At 39.5% G+C, this 19,165-nt stretch overlaps 1 protein-coding gene across 2 annotated transcripts in view; it reads right to left on the reverse strand.

Moving 5' to 3' along the window:
- The window catches only part of afap1 (actin filament associated protein 1), a 104,217-nt gene that overhangs the window by 35,748 nt on the left and 49,304 nt on the right, over positions 1–19,165 (reverse strand). For both annotated transcript variants that reach the window (XM_056469388.1, XM_056469387.1), the window contains exons 2-5: positions 16,635–16,763; positions 16,384–16,466; positions 622–730; positions 257–468 (exon numbers count right to left, since the gene is read on the reverse strand). In XM_056469388.1, coding sequence (XP_056325363.1) covers positions 257–468; positions 622–730; positions 16,384–16,466; positions 16,635–16,763 — 533 coding nt within the window. The remainder of the gene's footprint in view (positions 1–256; positions 469–621; positions 731–16,383; positions 16,467–16,634; positions 16,764–19,165) is intronic.

Here is a 19,165-nt window from a genome sequence, read left to right on the forward strand (position 1 = left end):
ATGATGTCAGAATTTACCAGTATTTTGGAATGAATGTGTGAATGGTCTTTTCTGAAAAAATTCCGGAATGTCCTTGTCTTTGTGAACGGCGTTTTTTTTTACTTACCGGTGAAGTCGTTCTGGAAATTTTCCAGATATTTACTGGTATCACTGTGTGAAAGGGGCTAATATCAAAGGCATTAGAATGTGACTTCACTATGCCCCTTTAGATGGGGCAAGCTATGTCAATCATGTCTGTGAGTGTGTGCATGCTCACCAACAGTTTGTTGTCCTTTATGACACAGAGCAGTTTGGTCCACTGCCCAAAGCGTTTCTTTCGCAACAGGAATGCGCAGATACGTGCATCTTTCACCAGGTCCATGGAGGCCTCCTCAGATGGCCACTGGTGACGCATCTTCTGACCCTTCCCATCCTCCTCTTCCTCATCATATGACTCATACGAACTGCTCATGGCGTCCGAGTCATAATCTGAGAATACAGTTGGGACTCTTATTAGGTTTCACTGAAATGAATGCAAAAATGATCTGGTCTTTCTTAGGTCACAGATGGTGCTACATTACTGTCATAGTTTTAAAATGTGCCAGGCATCTTAACGGTGTAATGTGGAAAAGCTGTCCTTACTAGAGGTGATGTACTCTGGTGCTTTCCCGGGACCCAGTGGAACCGCTTCCTCATAATAACCCTCAGGAAGAGAGGAGCTCGGCAAGGGAGGAGGCCCATTGTCTGGTGGCTTTCGGAAGAGAGAAGGGGAGAGAAATTGGTCACTTCGAACATTCAGCACCTTGGATTAGAGTCTTCATGTCTGCTTATCTTAGAAACGTGAACACACACAAAAATATCAGCTTCACTGCCTCCAATGAATGTTCAAAATCAAAAGTAATAGAGATCAATCTTAGAGGTTCATAAAGTAACAAGATTCATATAGTAAAAAAATGATTTTTGTAAGCCCTTCTGTGAAAAAAAAAACTGATGAAATGCAGTGCATGAACCAAAGACCACCTGGCTGCAGTTCACTTAACCACCACTGGTGTCACTAGTAAACTAGGGCTTCTGAATTCTGTTTTAAGGCTGCACAAGATTGGAAAAAACTGACATTGTAATAATTTTATTTACTGCGATATGTATTGCGATATAGAGGCAGCACGGTGGCGCAGTGAGTAGCACAATCGCCTCACAGCAGAAGGTCGCTGGTTCGAGTCCCGGCTGAGTCAGTTGGTGTTTCTGTGTGGAGTTTGCATCTTCTCCCTGTGTTCTCGTGGGTTTCTTCCGGGTGCTCCGGTTTCCATCACAGTCTAAAGACATGTGGTATAGGTGAATTGGGTAAGCTAAACTGTCCGTAGTGTATGAGTGTGTATGGATGTTTCCCAGTGTGATGGGTTGCACCTGGAAGGGCATCCGATGCATAGAACATGTGCTGGATAAGTTGGCGGTTCATTCCGCTGTGGCAACTCCAGATTAATAAAGTGACAAAGCTGAAAAGAGAATGAATGAATAATAATATTAGCACTGTATCCTTTACATTAAGTAAAAAATTATTCATTCATTCATTCATTCATTCATTTTCCTCTGGCTTAGTCACTTTATTTTTTTGGGGTCACCACAGTGGAATGAACAACCAACTTATCCAGCATATGTTTTACACAGTGGATGCCCTTCCAGCTGCAACCAAGAACTGGGAAATATCCATATATATGGATAATTATGTAATGTACAATTAATTTTTAAGCTACAAACGTTCGATTTACTGTGCCCAAATGGCTTAAATTTTCTTGAAATGCTTACAGTCACAGGCCTTAAAACACATGCAAATGATAAACATTCACTCTAAGGTTCAAATTTGAAATGAGTCCACTGTGTTGTTAACTGTAATGTCCGTTCAACTATATTCCAAGCTACATTGCAGATCCCTACGATGTGACTATTGCGGGCTCGTACATTACGATATCGATGCCGAAACGATATTTTGTGCAGCCCTATTCTGTATTCATTCATTCATTTATTTCCCTTCAGCTTAGTCCCTTTATTCATCAGGGGTCGCCACAGGGAAATGAACCGCCAACTTATCCAGCATATGTTTTACACAGCGGATGCCTTTCCAGCTGCAACCCAGTACTGGGAAACATACATACAAACTCATTCACACTCACACTACGGCCAATTTAGTTTATTCAATTCACCTGTACCACATGTCGTTGGACTGTGGGGAAAAGGGAGCACCCAGAGGAAACCCACACAAACACGGGGAGAACATGCAAACTCCACACAGAAATGCCAACTGACCCAGCCGGGACTCGAACTAGCGACCTTCTTGCTGTGAGGCGACAGTGCTAACCACTGAGCCACTATGTTGCCCCAATTCTGTATATATCCCCTTTAAAACATATTTTATTCTTGCCAATGTAAATGAAAAGGAAACATTCTCTTTTATCATTTTAAAAACTGTATGGCAGAGTTACATTTGAATATTATCTGAGCATCTTATCAGATCTTAACAGATTTTTATTTATTTTTTTATGTTTATGACATATAAACAGGCTAATGTTCTTTTGTGCTGAACAATATTATGGATTAGATAACTTTATTAAACATTCTATTAAGGCTACTGGAAGAACATTCATTTATTAGTTCGAGAGCCTTGCCCAAGTATTTTAAGAATATTGCCTATTAGCTGGAATCGCCTATTAGCTGGATTCTCTGACGTCATAAAAGCAAAAGTAATAGTATCAACAGCCGAGGCATCATGATCCATCTTATTTGCAGTCCATCTTTGAGGTCAACTGTTCATATGGTAACAAGATTAAAAAAAAATGAAAAGCTCAAATGCAGTGCATGAATCATCTTTGAGAACCATGCTCAAATGTTTTAAGAACATTCCCTATTAGCTGGAATCTCTAACGTCATAATGCTGGTGATACAAACCAACCAAAAGCCTACAGTATCAACATCTGTGGCAAGAGTCAGAAGGGAATGTTAATAAACAAACCTGTCAGACAAATAAAAAACTGTATTTATGCTAAAAGAGCAGCTGGTCATGATGAGTAGAAGAAAAGAGAAAGAAGAAAGTGAACGTTCAACACAAACAAATCAAAAATAGGAAACTAGATGCTAAATAGAAAGCAGAGTGAGCTACACATTAGAAAGATGAGAGTCATACGACTGGCCAGTGAGTTCTGGAAAAAGAGTTCAGGGCTATTTGTGGTTTTTTTATTCTCATCTGGAGACATACCAGTAGAAGTGTGCATGGGCACCTTACCTAACATAAGTCACTTGGCCAAATTTCTTTGTCTGCGTTTAAACAAAAACAACTGTTGTAAATAAAGCTAATACCTGACACTCTATCACACCTTTAATTAGTTCTGATCCAAAATCTAGTGTTCTGTCTACACAGGCAGCATTTTATGTCATCACAGACACACTCCTGGCGCCAAGACTATACTAAAAAGTGTGTGGCATAATTAAGACACTTTCCTTTGACTAAATTGCAAGGGCTGGATAGCACGTTTTGGAAGGAAATCCTAGAATGCACTACAATGAGGTCAGAGGGGGAAAAAAAATGCTGGCAGTATGAAAAATGTTAAAAATAATTATAATACATCTATTTTTATATATAAATATAACAGCAGGATGTGTAAAACTATGCTTAAAACAATCAAAATATCATTATACTTTGCAACATATGATGTGAACCTTAATATTATGAATAGACAACTGTATATTCAATCATTAATTTTCTTTTCGGCTTAGCCCCTTTAATTATCTGGGGTTGCCACAGCGGAAAGAACCGCCAACTTATCCAGCATTTGTTTTAAGCAGCGGATGCCCTTCCAGCTGCAACCCATCTCTGGGAAACACTTCATACACACTCATTCACACTCATACACTATGGACAATTTAGCTTACCCAATTCACCTGTATCGCATGTCTTTGGACTGTGGGGGAAACCAGAGCACCCGGAGAAAACACACACGAATGCGGGGAGAACATGCAAACTCTACACAGAAACACCAACTGACCCAGCCGAGACTCGAACCAGCAACCTTCTTGCTGTGAGGCAACAGCACTACCTACTGCGCCACCGCGTCGCCCAACTGTATATTATCTTACTAAATATTATTACAGCATTTATTTACTTTTGCTAATTTTTTTATTGCAACTCAGTGCTTCCCACACGTAGACTTTACTTGGACGGGTCTTCCAGGTATATTAACAGCCGCCCAGGTATATTTTATGTCTTTTTTGTTACCATATTATCATCCTTTTACACTTTTTTCGTATCCGCCTAAGATTACCAAACATCCACGTTTGATTAACCAGTGGAAAATCTTCTCTCGCCCCATTTTGTACTGCTCATTGTGTGTGCATGAAAACTGTCAACAACACCTCCTCAGACCGTCTCACGTGCTCTGCAGAGACCCAGAGAGATGAGCCTTTTTGAGGCTTAAAAATGTGTCCGGACGATGTTTCTAAATCTCCTAAAATGTCCGGGAGTCGACTTTTGCTTTCGCTTTCTAAAGTTGTTGCGTTTTTGCATTACTCTTTTATTAAAAGAGCTTCACAGCTGACAGAAAGCACAGCCACGAGACTGAGAGAAGAAGTTGATAATAGATTCTTTAACCTAAAAGATTTTAAAAAACTTTACTGTATACTCGGAGAGGATGAAATAACATCTAAACAGCACTCTCAGACAAAATGGTACATCGTTGTACCTAAGTAGGTACAAACCCTTGTCACTGGGGAAGTATCTTTTTATGGGACAGAATTGTACCTTAAAACCAAGAAACAAATTATTACTTATATGCTGTATATGTTACTAGAAAAAGAGAGAGAGAAAGAGAGAGAGAGAGGGAGAAAGAGAGAGAGAGGGGGAGAGAGAGTGCAGATGTGTGCAAATGGCTCATAAATAGCATAAAAATAAGAAAAATAGTGGATTTCTTTTTTTATTTTAACCTTTTTTTTTTACTTTAACCCATAGAAAAGAAGCGATGTATAACAGTGTCATAATAAATAAAATATTGTAAAAGTCATAGTTTTTTGTGTGTCACATGTAGTTTTTTGAGCCGATTTAAGTGCCGTGGGTGAAGGATGTGTTTAAATCCATCTACCACCACAAGTATATTTCAAACCTGTGGGAAACACTGGTTCAACTGATCACATTCAGTCACAGTGTATTAATGCATTCCTATATAATATATGTATAGAACCACCAGTACCTCATTAGTGTGTGAATGAGAATGTTTGAAAGAAAAAGAGAAAGAGCGATTGTGTATATGAGTGCAAATGAGCAAGCATACGTGAGTTACAACGTGTTTAAGACCCTCTGATTTGAGTCTAGGTTAGTTGGGCCCCGCTGGCAGCACATGTGACAACCTGGTGTTGTCATGACGACACAGGCGCCCCAGAGCCTCCCTCATTTCCCAGGCTGCATGCAAACAATTATGGTTGATGACAAACTCGTATAAACGCTTTTCATTTTCCTTCCCACCCCCCCTCCAGTCCATGGAAAGTGTCTTTATTTCTTTTTCTTACATTTTGGTTGACAGAGAGCGCCTTACTTTTCCATCGCTTCTCAGGTGGGGGAATTACAACACATTTCATGAGACCAAAGGACCAATGATCACGGTTGCCACCTGGCACACTTTACTACCATGGTAACCTCAATATGGTAAAATATCATAACATGGAACATGAACAGCTATTTACATTGAAAACACTGAATGAGGACAGCTCATGGAAAGTTAAAATGGATAAGGAACAATATAAACTATGGCTAACTTATGCTGAGTGCTGCACTCCATTTTCCTTTTAGAAATGAACTGTGATAAGACCTTCTATGTTCACATATTACCAAAAAAATCACGCTTTTTAGACTGTTGATGTTGGCCAGAAAAGCATGGCCTTTGTCAACATGACCTAAATTCGTTCATTTCCTCCTTTAGTATATTAGCGAACAAAAAAACTGCATCAAAATGATTGTATGTTGGACTGAATTCTGCATTGAGTTTGTATTGCTGCTGGTTCCTGAGGGTTTTTGTTCAAATGTGTAATGTAAACTACAACAGAAACTGTAATGTTTTAGTGTGACCTCTTGGCAGATGAGAGGAGAGTGTGTTTGACGTCTGAGGTAGACAAGAATACTTTATCTCAGCGATAGTCATTACAACTTGGCTTTAGATATTATGAAGACCAGAACATGCTAAATTCCCCATACACTCTTCAGTTGTATGGGTGGTTAAGTGTGTACACGCTGTCTATACATACGTCTGCAGACATGCATACCCAATGCAACACTTGCATCAACTGCTGATTTCTTTTCATGCTCTTCTCTTCGTATGTTTCTAAAAGTTTCTCTGACCCACTTTTAAAATACATTGCATGGTGGTAATACAAAACAACTGTATACCATTCAAAACCATTTGGAGTAGGAACGATTTCTTAAAGAAATAAGATGATGTTTTTTCAATAAGGATGCAACAAATTGATCAAAAATGATAGTAAAGACATTTCTAATCTTACAGAAGATGTCTATTTTAAATGAATGCTTTTCATTGAAGCCATGAATAATGATTTTAAGTTTTTTTTTAGTCTTTTAGTTAAGATTACCATTGACTTACATTCCATTGATGAAATTACACTATATTTATTTCTGCAATATATAATTATAACGGAGGCCAGTTAGCGAAGTGCTATGCAGGTAAACTTCACTCTTCTGACCTCAAAAGTTGCTCTAGTGCCTAGACAGACGCTTGCACCTAGACAGATGCTAGAGGTCATGGTATTTAGCCTCCTTGTTAGAGCAACCAACTCCCATACAAAGAATCGCCATTTCGTTCCCAGCTCAAAACGGGTTGGGTGCAGTAGGACTGGTGGGTTACATGTGGGGGCTCGTCCGGCATGGGAGTGAGATTTAGGGGGCTGAGTGTGACGAAGGTCAGCTAGCGGGTTGGGTGCAGTAGGACCGGTGGGTTACACGTGGGGGCTCGTCCGGGATGGGAGTGAGGTTTAGGGGGGTGAGTGTAGAGAAGGCCAGCTAGCGAAGTGCTATGCAGGTAAACCTCACTCCTCTGACCTCTAAAGGTGCTCTAACGACAGATGCTAGAGGCCATGGTCTTTAGCCTCCTTGTTAGAGCAATTGACTTCAATACCAAGAATCGCCATTTCAATCCCAGCTCAGACCACTTTGGGTGCAGTAGGACCGGTAGGTTACATTATATATATATATATTAGGGGTTGAACGACTTCAGATTTTTGATAGTCGACTTTTATGTTATCAAAGTCGAGTCGACGTCGACTAGTTGCTGTTGACGTCATCAATAAAACACAAGATGCAAATGTTTTGCAACACGCCACAATTTGTGATTTATTTGCAAGAAAAATATATTCGCATGCTCTTTGACAGCTCATAACACATTGCAAAACAATCAATTACTGATTTTAGTGCAAGACAAACGCACGGTCAACACATTCATTTCGTTAATAATGCAACATTAGCACCCGGGCTAATTTTACTGCTAAATAAATGCAGTCAACACATTGATCACTGAACGTTCTAGAAAGAATGTAACAATAACAGATGTTTTAGTGCAGAAGTAATGCATACGTTGTCAGCACACAGCAACACAGTTATTCATAACATAACGTACAAAAGACAAAGGCTATAATTAGAGACTTGCTCAGATGCATATTTACTGCTATAATTGTGCACGTTAGAAAGCTGCTCAAAATCCTGCTCATGTCAGGCATTTTCGAGGTTACTGGCTCGTCTTGGTCATTAGACATCTCCTTGCTGCACATCTTCACTGCGTTTACCGGGGATAATGTTTACACACATTGTGAAATTTGTCACACCTCCACGGCTGCGCACTTCACAGTTTCTGCGTGCTTCAAAGTTCATTCACAAAATATGTCTGCGTCTACACTTTGCAGAGGGCAACAGCCAATCACATTACTTTTCCAGGGTTCCGTAAACGTGATTGGCTAGCATCTACTCTAGGTTATTAGCATGAAGCGATTTAACTTGGATCTGTTCAACGATTTAAAGTTCACTCAAAGTTCACGTGATTCTTTGATGGTGACATAAGAAAAATAACATTCTAAAAAATTACTGTAAATAATCTGAGGGCAGCTTCATTCATTGAGCTGTGTGTAAAACTGCAATGTATTTTAGGTCAAACCATGTGATCTGCGCAGCGCAACTAGTCGACGTCAATCAAAAAGCGTCACTGCAGAGCATAAAGTCGACTAGTCGATTAGTCAGTGCAACCTCTAATATGTATATATATATATATATATATATATATATATATATATATATATATATATATATATATATATATATATATATATATATATATAGTATAACTATTTTGAAAGCAGACGATTATTGACTAAATAGCATCAGTTGTTGGTTTACAGGAGTGGGTAGGATATTTCTCAATAGCATTGTGTGATTGGTGGAAGTTTTTGTTCTCATGGGTGGTACTTCATTTAAAAATGCACAATTACTTAATTAACTAACATGAATTAATAAGTTGAATTAATTTATTAACAGAGGGGTCAACAAAATTATAAATGTTCAAATAACAATTTCACAGCAAATATGTCAGTAAAGACTTACCAGTTTTACTTAAACTATATTTCGCTTAAGGAACATAACTAAAGAGTAGTATACATTGTTGAATAAAGAGGGGGCTGGGAAAGAATACAATACGGGAAGCCAAAAGGGCAAAGAGTTGTTTTTTAAAGGTTGACATTTCCAGTTCAAAAATTCTCTGAATACAGAAGCACTATTTATCAGTTCCTTCCATACCATCAAACCATAAAGAGCTCAGCTAAGCACAGAAGACGGCTGTGTTACTGCCTGTTATGGTTTCAGATCATCAGGGCATCTAAGCCCGGAGGGAGGACAGAATTCCAGGGAAAACTGCAGTGTGAAGAGTCTTGCTGAAGCAGCGTTCCGTACCAGAGCCGCTCAAGTATTTTTAGGCAAAGTTCCACCTCTGATCTGAGCTGGAAGTCTATATGAAGCTGATCTGCTCCTAGCAAAAGAAAGTCCAATTCCACCCATTCATGCAACATCTAGTCAATCAATATGTCTGTGCATATGTATAAAGCTACATACTTGACCTAGATTTCAAAATCTAGCTTCAACACTCCCTTTCCACACCATTTCACCTCACAACACAGTGCATAGTGCTGTTATGTGGTCCGTGGTAAGTGTGAGTGTTAACAGACGTCTGGGCCAGTCTGGGTCTATTGTATTGGGACTGGAGCACAGGGTAGCCAGGAAACTGCACTCAATCCGACAATATTTCAATCGTTTAACATTCACATTTCCTCTTTTGGCTGCCTTGATATGGACTGTATTCATGAACAGCACCTCGATCTCACTTTCACACAATTTCACGCAGTGAAGTTAGTTGTGGTAGATTTGTGTCACTACAAATGGTTTTCCATGTGTTTAGGGGAATCTTTTCTTTCTCAACTGGTCTTTCAAAAACTTTCCAGCAGTACCACACAAAAAGCAGGCGAATAACTGAAAGCTCATTTTCCCGAATGAAGTGACTATATAAACTGTCACTTACTATATCCTATAAAAGATGTTCAGAAGAGTAGAAATCACCATCTGTATTGGTATTTCCATGGCAACAGACAAAATGCATTGTTGTGCATGAATCATAATTCATTTTCCTCCTTTTGTCCATGACACAATGAGCGATTAGGTCATTGCATTCCAGACTGCGGTTAGCCCTCCTTAAAAGGGAGGTGGGGGGATACAGTAGAGTCCTTCACTTTTGCACAACTGAATCTTGGGATCTCCGTCATTGGCCATTGTAGACCTAGAAAGAGAAAACTTTGATCCAAAACAAACTGGTTTGCCTGCAATGATGGACTCTTGTCATAAACAGTTATTGCTATACTGTAAAAAACAAAAAGTTAAGGTAACTCAAACCGTTTGAGGAAACCGATAGAAACAAACCATTTAAGTTCAAAAACGAATCCTAATGAGTACTGTGAACTTAATCCATTTGAGTAAATGAAGCAATTTGAGCACAGTAAAACCCGATTAATGAAGAAAACTCAAATCAACTGCGTACTGTAAAACCCAATAAGTTAAGGCAACTCAAACCGTTTGAGAAAATCGATTGCAACAAACCATTTGAGTTAAAAGACTAATCTATAGGAGTACTGTGAACTTACTCCATTTAAGTTGAAGTAATGAGGTATTTCATTAACTCATTACCTTCAACACTGAGTTCAAAACTCTTTTCCAATGAGTAGAATTAAGTGAAGTTTATTTATAAACTAATTTCGAGAGGAGCACGTGCTTATGATTGATAGCAGCTGGTCCTCATTAGCTAACGCATGATTCACCAATCAGACGATTCCTAAAACCACTATAAATAATCAGAGTATCTTACCTTAGCCATATTAGACTTAAAGAATCCCCCCTTCCACCCCTACTCCTCCCATTTCCTTCTCAGGGCAGCACGGAGGCCTAATGTTTAGCATCATTGCCTCACAGCAAGAATGTCACTGGCTCAGATCTAACCTGGCCAGGTCGGCGTTTCTGTGTGGAGTTTGTATGTTCTCCCCGTGTTTGTGTGGGTTTTCCCCGGGCTCTCCGGTTTCCTCCCACAGACCAAAAACATGTAACAAAAGTAAATTGACAAAACTAAATTGACATTATAGACAAGCGTCGAATCCAGTATTCACTCTATAGCATTCATAATCTACATCTCCATTATCAAGTAGGGGAATTCTCGAGACCTACCTGAACTCGGACCCCCCTCTCGCCCTGCAACGGGGGGAGCCCTGGGCTCGAGGATCTCACGAGCTCAGGGCTCTCTACCAGGACAGCATGCCAAACACACGTTATAGTCAATCATCAGCTAAGGGCGATCTATTGAACTTTAAGTAAATTTCGAGTTACAGTAATAACACTGATTTTATTTGATAAAGTTAACTGTTGGGTTTTAAAGTGTATGTAATATTTGGGCTTCATTTCATTTTGGGAGATTCAGAAAGAATGAGAGATAAGAGGAAAACAAAAGGACCAAATAGAACTAAAAATGCCCTAGTTATAATGGAGGATCTTAAAAACTGATAAAACAGACTTCTTTTTGGGTTACAAAGAGCAGACAGATAATGGGTTTGTCTGTGTTCATTAATGTGACATTGTGTGTCGGGGTGCACATTTTGAGGCAGGGAGATGCTGGTGGGGAGGAGCAGAAGCCAACATCAACACAGATGGAAGTCATCATTGTCCCAGCGGAGTCAGTTATGGCTTCCCCATATTCTCTTACACACACTCTTTCGCTGCTCAACTACAAACGGCAGGATGTAATTCGGCAACTGAAGAAAGTGTATTAGGGACTTACCCCCTCCTTGACAGAATCCACAAATGTTTATTGATATATGGCCGTGTTGTCTTTGAACTCACTGTGCATGATAGTATGGGAGGGTTACATCACGTCTCTGTATTTTCAGCTTCTCTGCATCAAGTTTTTAAGATGCCGTGTCAAAAAACACACCACAAGACGTCTGCGTACTGTTCCATTACAATGCCTTCCATCTAGTTTGCTTTGAAAGGTAGAACTTGCCCTAAAGCAGCACTCAACACTCACACCAGGGGTAGTTTTCTTAACACACCAACATAAAAAAGCAGTGTTGAGTATCTCACAATACAAAGAGGCTTGACTGGACCAACAACAAGAATGTTGTAACCCTATGGGGCTTTCACATGGCGTATTTACAGAAACAAGCCACCAAGGTGGTCCCCTGAGAACAAAATGTTGGGCTATTTTGCTGGTTACATTTGTACTAACAAGAACTTTGACATGATGTAAACGGGCAGAGAGCAATATCATTTAAGTCCTGGATTCAACAATGTCAAGAACTGGATGATGGAGAATAGAGAGGTTTCTGGATTGAACAATGAATGAATAAATGGGTAATTTATGGACCATGCTATTGTCTAAAGTCTTTTACAGTCAGGTAAACCTGTTTGCACAATCTTGCCAGAAAATTGGTTGGAACAGAGCTAGACTAGAAGGCCATGGCTGATAAGGGCTGGTGAACGAAATGGTAGTTATCACCTTGGCGTGATCTCCCATTCAAAGTCAATAGTCCCACTACACTGGTGAATTAGGACCCAGAACACAGTCCACAGGCATGCAAACCCCCACTTGTCTCACTAACAACAAGAAACCAAGACTCCCAGTTGGTCACCCATATAGGCAATGACCAGCCCCCCTATATTTCTACTCAGCCCTCCTAAAACTTTTCCGATTATCTCATAAACTGTAGACCAAATTATCGTCTCTGTCCCCTTTAAATTTGAAGACGCCGGCAGAATTCGGCTCCTCCCCGACTTTCGTTTTTCATTTGATCAGCAAACCACAGCTGTGCAGAGCGAGCGAACAAGGTGTGTATTTATCGATAGATTGTTATAAAATATGCTTATTTGCAGTTCTTTGCTATGGATACACTTGTATCACTTGTACCCCAATGTCAGATAGGAGCAATCCGGTTTCCAATCTACTGTTTCCTCAGAGCTCACTTCATAATCACAGCTGTTTCCTTTAGCGAAAATGTAACTCTTAACAAACATTTTACTATTTTTATTTCAAAATGAACTACCATTATAAAACACATTACAGTGAATGTGGCATTATCTATACCACAGTCATGCACAGAAAGCATTAAACACAGTGACAAAACCACTTGAATGTACTCATTTTAACTGTCAGAGTCACTGACAGAGATAGACACATCATGTGTTGTCTTGTATTAAAATATTTCCTATTTTAATATTATGATTCAGTTCATGAAATATGTGAATTAGCCTGTAAGTTAAATTTTTTTTTTTAATATGTATGCCATTTAATTAGAAAAGTGGCAGTTTTATTTATTAAATACATGAAAACAAAAATTGTACTTTAACATATAAAGTGACTTTTATAATATAATATAATTTTGTACATATATATATATATATATATAATATTTTTTCATATGGAGCTGAGCCCCCCTAAAATGAAAATCCTGAAATAGCCCCTGATTGGGATGCAGTTCAACAGGTGATTCATCAGAAAAATCTTCCTTCTGCCACTTTTCCAAATGATCAACTAGAAGTCAAGTTATTATTTGTTGCTCTTACAACTGGCATTGGCGACAAGACTTTTGTGAGGTAGTGTAGAGTAAGCATACTCCTAATTTATCTCTAAGTAAAAGTCACAATTGGAAGAACTGAATTAGCACTTAGCAAGCCTCATGAAGCATCAAAAGAAAGTCAGAAATTTCTCTGCTGGGTTCATTATAGTGCATGCACAGGGAAGAGTTGCAGTGAATTTGCTGCCAAACATTCATAAACCCAAAGCCACAGGGTTCAAGTCAACACAAACACACACATACATGCACAGAAAGTCTCCAGACACTATTCTCCCCCTTGCGTACTGTGGCGTCTGCTGTCCTGTCCACGGCCCTATCTCACCACCCACATGCCCAGCTTCAGTCATCCTTATTCAATCCCTCAGTTTCTCTCCTGGTGCGGTTTTGACCACTCATAAGAGCCATAGAAGGCTTTAGTCAAACACACACACACACACACACACACACACACACGCATACACACACACACACACACACACACACACACACACACACACACACACACACACGCACACACACACACACACACGCACACACACACACACGCACACACACACACACACACACACACACACACATACTGAATGTGCAGAATTAGGTCTGGCAGGAATATAACAGAGAGTCAGTTTATAAACCTGGCTCACTGACGCAATACTAAATCATCACATAGCTGGGGAAAGAAACAGAGAGAAGAACTACATGGAGCAGAGGGTGTGGCTGATGAAGAGCAGGAATAAGAAAAACTAAACAGTACAGTGGAAAAGAAAAAATGGTGGGCGATTTTCAGGTTCTGCCTTTCCTCAGGCAGCTTTTGCACAGGCAGAGGTCCGACCTTGGACTGTAGTAAATGGATATTTCTATCATTTCATCTCACACAGTCTACCCCACAGTCCCATGCCACCTCACACCTTCCGGGAATGGGAACCGCCTCACACACACATACACGCACACCAGGGTTAAGCACGGATGGCTGAAGTAGGAAAGGATGTTTCTAATTATACTGAAAAGCGCTGAGTGCGTAGAGAGTGCACTGTTAAACAAGGTGCTGGGATGTGTGCGCTGAAAATGACCAACCATGACCCATGAACACCTGCTATTTATCACAAGCATCTGCTGCTGCCCTCAAACAAAGATGATTGTTGCTCTAAGTGTCACACATATGTGAGCCCGTACATACATACAGGCGTAATCTGTTTCATGTGTGACGGATGAGACCACATCAGGGTCGCGTGTCGGTAACTATGAGGTCATGTGACAGAAAACTGATGTGAACACTTCCTGCTGCTGTTTTACAGAGCTCATAAAAAACACTGAACACTTTACAAAAAGACACCATCAAACCACCAGCAAGTGGCAGTCAGGCTTCATACAAAAGACAAAACGTTTCTTGTTTAGGAGTTCACACTTATATATAATAATCAACTGCCGAGGGACAGAGGTGAGATAGAGGTGAGGTCATACATAAATACTCCTTGATTAATTAGGTTGATGCGGTCCACCTTGTGTTAGGTTAAAGTTGCAGTATGTAAGTTTGACACCCAGTGGTTGAACTAGGTATTGCATGCCTGGTTCAAAACACACAAGAGCAGGTTGCCAGATTGATGGCATCAACAGGAACAAGCCTGACTATCGAGCCTAAATGTTGATTTACATCGTGTTTTAAATAAAAGCAGAAACATATTTATATTTTATATTTAGGATAAACTGACAATGATGACCTCAGGTACACCTCATGTGTTTTATTCAGTGTTAAATGTTAATAACACGAGTTTGAATGCCATTTTACATGACATTTATTGTCATACTACTGAAAGCAGCAGCAGTTAGTTTACTTCAGATCTTGGAAATAAAATAAGACTTTAGAACTTTAGAACTGTGACTCAAAATCAACACATAGTGATTCAGAATGTACATTTAATAATGTTTAAAGAGGTTAAATATGTATTAATTAGATTATAAAGCTTACCATTTTGTTGTAGTGCAGTAAGTGCACTATTCTGTGCTTCTGAACGGCTGCTTTTAATTTTTTGTCATGTTTCGTCTGGTGCAAACAGCCAAATTGCTTATCACTGCGTATCTTGTCACAGAGCGTGCTGTTAGTACACGGGGTAACAATATAACCTGCTCACCTAATGTTTACATTCGTAATATTTATATTATTTGCTTATGTTACTTTTTTAATAATTGTTTTTATATTTAATTAATAACCACCTTATGTGGAACTCTGAATCTGTCTTATTTCGGAGTCTGCTACTGCCCAGCGGAGGTGTTTGATGGTAAGACATCATTTCTGGACTGCTAAAGCAAACAAACTTACAACAGAAAACCAATAAAGACAAAGTTTTAGACTTTGTTTAGTAGAATTTGGGCAATATATTGAATCACTGCTCTCTCACAATTTTGAAGGTAACAAAACATTGGGCATATTGTGATTTATACAATGGTTTTAATGTAGTTTATTAGACTGTTAGGCATGTTATTGCGTATGTTATTATTAGACTACTTTCACCATCTTTCGAGTGAGATGATAAACTGAGGTCCTGACTCAGTGGTCATTAAAAAAATAACCCATGGCACTTCTTGTAAAGGGTAGGGGTATGTCCTAGCCAAATTCTATTTTAGCCCTCCCAATCATCCCCATCCATCGAATTGGCTCTATCACTGTTTCTCTACTCCAGCTATAGCTGGTATGTGGTGAGCGCACTGGCGCCGTTCTCCTGTGGCTGCCGTTGCATCATTCAAGTGGATGCTGCACACTGGTGGTGGTGTGGAGAGACCCCCCTCATGATTATGAAGCTCTTTGGGTGTATGGCCAGACACAATAAAATGCGCTATATAGATACACATTACATTACATTTTGTTGAATGTTATTCCGTGGGTTATTATTAGACTACTTTCACAACCTTTTTTCTCACAAAAATATAATTTTTACTTTTTATAAAATATTTTTGCTAAAATGGGTGGAAATTTTACATAAATTTGTCAAATTCCCAAGATTATCCAAAGGAGAACTCAATGAGAGACAGTTGTTTGTGTGTATTCACTGAAAAAAGTGTAATAATCCCAAATAGATGTAAATAACCCTTAAAGAGACTTTGGTTTTTTGTGTATTCTTACACAGAATAGATCAAAATTGCATGGTATGCACACATCATCAATGATCCACTACATCCCCAATAGTTGCTGTATTAATTGTAATTTGCAACTCTTACCATCCAGGGATGAGGAATCTCTGGTAAGGGCATTTGAGGAGGGGCCGGGAGAGATGTGTGTATCTCTGTCTTACACGAGGGTTCTGAGAGAACGAAGCACACACAAAAAACACATTCAAAATGCTGAAAAACTTAAATGATTGACTGATTTTAAGAACATGTGAGTTATGATGATGAGATGTGGTGCGGTGTGAAGAGTTCAACTGTGGTCAAAGGTCAAAAGAGCAGTTAAAGGGCTTTTTTTCGCTTACCTCTAGTAGCCAGAACTCTGTGCAGGATGTTTAATATTTGCTGTTTCTTCTCTCTCACTCCAGCAGTCAAATACTCTCTGTCCAACAACTCCAGAAACACTCGTAACTCTGCCAACAACTCCTCCATCGCTGCGAAAACACATACAATCAAACATTCAATAAGCACTTCAAATATTCAAACAAGAACTTCGGACTGATATCTAATATGCTGAAGCATCAAATCTTGTGCTTTGTTGATTTTCTCATATTGACACTGTAAAATGGTCTGTGTGCTTTGTGTTGCCCTGAGATGTTGGCTGGCATCTAGTAAAAACAGTGAATTATGGGTATCTGTTGGCTCGGCACCTGAGGAATATCAAAGGCTATCAAATGTGAATTGCAGCCCTGGAAAATCAGAGGTCTATAAAACAGCATTACAATGGGCCCGGGCCCATACAAACACATAGCTGAAGGTTTACATAAGACTGCAGACTAGAGGGGGGAGGACGGCTGCTGTAGGGGCTGCTTCTTGACGTAAAACAGAGAATAGAGCACACTGATTAGAGTGTGCTATGAAATGAAGTGTGCATAGCAAATTGAGTGTGTCACTGTATGACTGCTGGTCTAGATTCCAGCCACCAATACTGGTGTACTTACATCTGGATATGAGCCATATTTTCTTCAGGTTGGCTAAAGTTCATTAGAATGCTGGTAGCCTTTCCTCGAGAATGCACTTGGGGGAAGCTATGTTTTGTCTACATTTTTATGTGGTGATAAATCCTAAAATTTGCAAACAATTGAAACTGATGTAGTTTTTAGTTTTTAATACGTTTTTTCTTCAGTTTTTAAGAAGACATGCAAAGCGTGCTAACTGTGATAAACTAGTCAAATACTGTGGGAGATACTTTTTTGTTGTTATTTTATTTCACACCACTAGAGGGTGCATTATGTATTTATGCTCCCCAAGCGATGACCTGGGGTGTGTAAAAGAAGTCAAACAAACTTTTTGAATGTAATGGACTGTGATGGATGTGTGCAAAGCGAGGCTTCATGAAACACTGAAACAGTCGAAGCAAATGTGTCGCAGCTTCGAAACGTTCCGAAACCCGTCTCTACATTTTTATGTATTGCTCTGGAACAGCTTCAGCAAAGAAACTGTTACGCAAATTGAGGTACTAAACCCCATGTTGTAGAGTTGAGGTTTCAAGTGATTTAGTGAAGCAGTGAGAGTTCCTTACCAGCATGCAGGGATAATAGGTTCGAATCCAGGGTGATTCAACTATAGACTTTAGTTCTTTAATAACTCTGTTCTTGTAACGTGTTTTGTTTTAATCATGGTCTGACATCCGGATGAAAACTTTGTAAATAAATATGCCTTGTTTTGGTCATAAAAAAGTAACATTATTAAAATACATCAAGTCATAACTTCAGAATATTTGTACAAGTCGGAATTGGAACTCGGATCATTTGCAGCACAGTTACTCTGTGCACACGAACAATCTACTAGGCTACATGAGATAGAAATTTTTCCGACCCTGTCAGTCAAACACAGATTCGCCAGGTCTCAAAACGCTTTTGAAATGACTGATGCTTTGAATCACTTTAGTCATGTGACCTAGGGCCTCATGTATCAACGCTACAAATGCACAAAAACTTTGCGTACGTCAGATTTTACGGACACGTTTGGATTTACTAACGATGAAATTAACATGAGAATGTGCGTTGCTCCACGCCAACTTCATGTCATGTGTGTTTGTTTTATTTCCATTGGCAACTCCTAGAAGCAATTATGTTAAATTGCCCACTACAAATTATCGCACCAACACATGTGAAAAACATTGCTATTAATTTATAATTGATAAAATGGGTTAATTGACACAATATTTTTTTTATCAATTATGTGATTTCGAACATATAAAAGCATTTGCAAATGTATACAACCCTTAGTCTATGACAATGGCAGTGTTGGCCATCTCTTGGCTACAAAGTGGCAGGGCGCGCGATAGGTGGCTTCTTGGTGAGTGATCTAATTAAATATATAATTCCAGAAAAGTTTTTTTTATTTATTTTTTTTATTGAGCATAATTATTTAACTGCATATCAGGAGACCGCGGTTATCCATTAAATAAGTGGCTGTTAACACCCCTCAACAACCCACAAACTGACCAAGAGCGCAGATTCAATGATGCCCATTCTCGCACTCAGTCAGTTGTAGAGCGGGAGATTGGGCAGCTGAAATGCCGGTGGCGCTGCCTTGATATGAGCGGAGGCCTAACAAAGTGTTCCTCTAATACATCTGTCTCCCACAGACATGGGTACTCCAGACAGTCGCCCACAATTGAGGCAATGCTCTCCTCAAAGGGTGTTAGTTCAGCATCCCCTGTTTCCCCGCCTGTTCGGTCCACACTTTGACAGTGCCCCGGTGTTCTCCTCTTAACCTGCACCTTTACGTCGGACCATTTCTTTTTGTAATTCACTCACGGTTCAGACCCCACTGTATTAACCGCATCAGCTAAACTCTCACATTATATTTTTTTCTTTTCTTTTTAATT

This window comes from Danio aesculapii, chromosome 12 (genome assembly GCF_903798145.1).
Source record: "Danio aesculapii chromosome 12, fDanAes4.1, whole genome shotgun sequence".
In the NCBI taxonomy this organism is placed as follows: domain Eukaryota; kingdom Metazoa; phylum Chordata; class Actinopteri; order Cypriniformes; family Danionidae; genus Danio; species Danio aesculapii.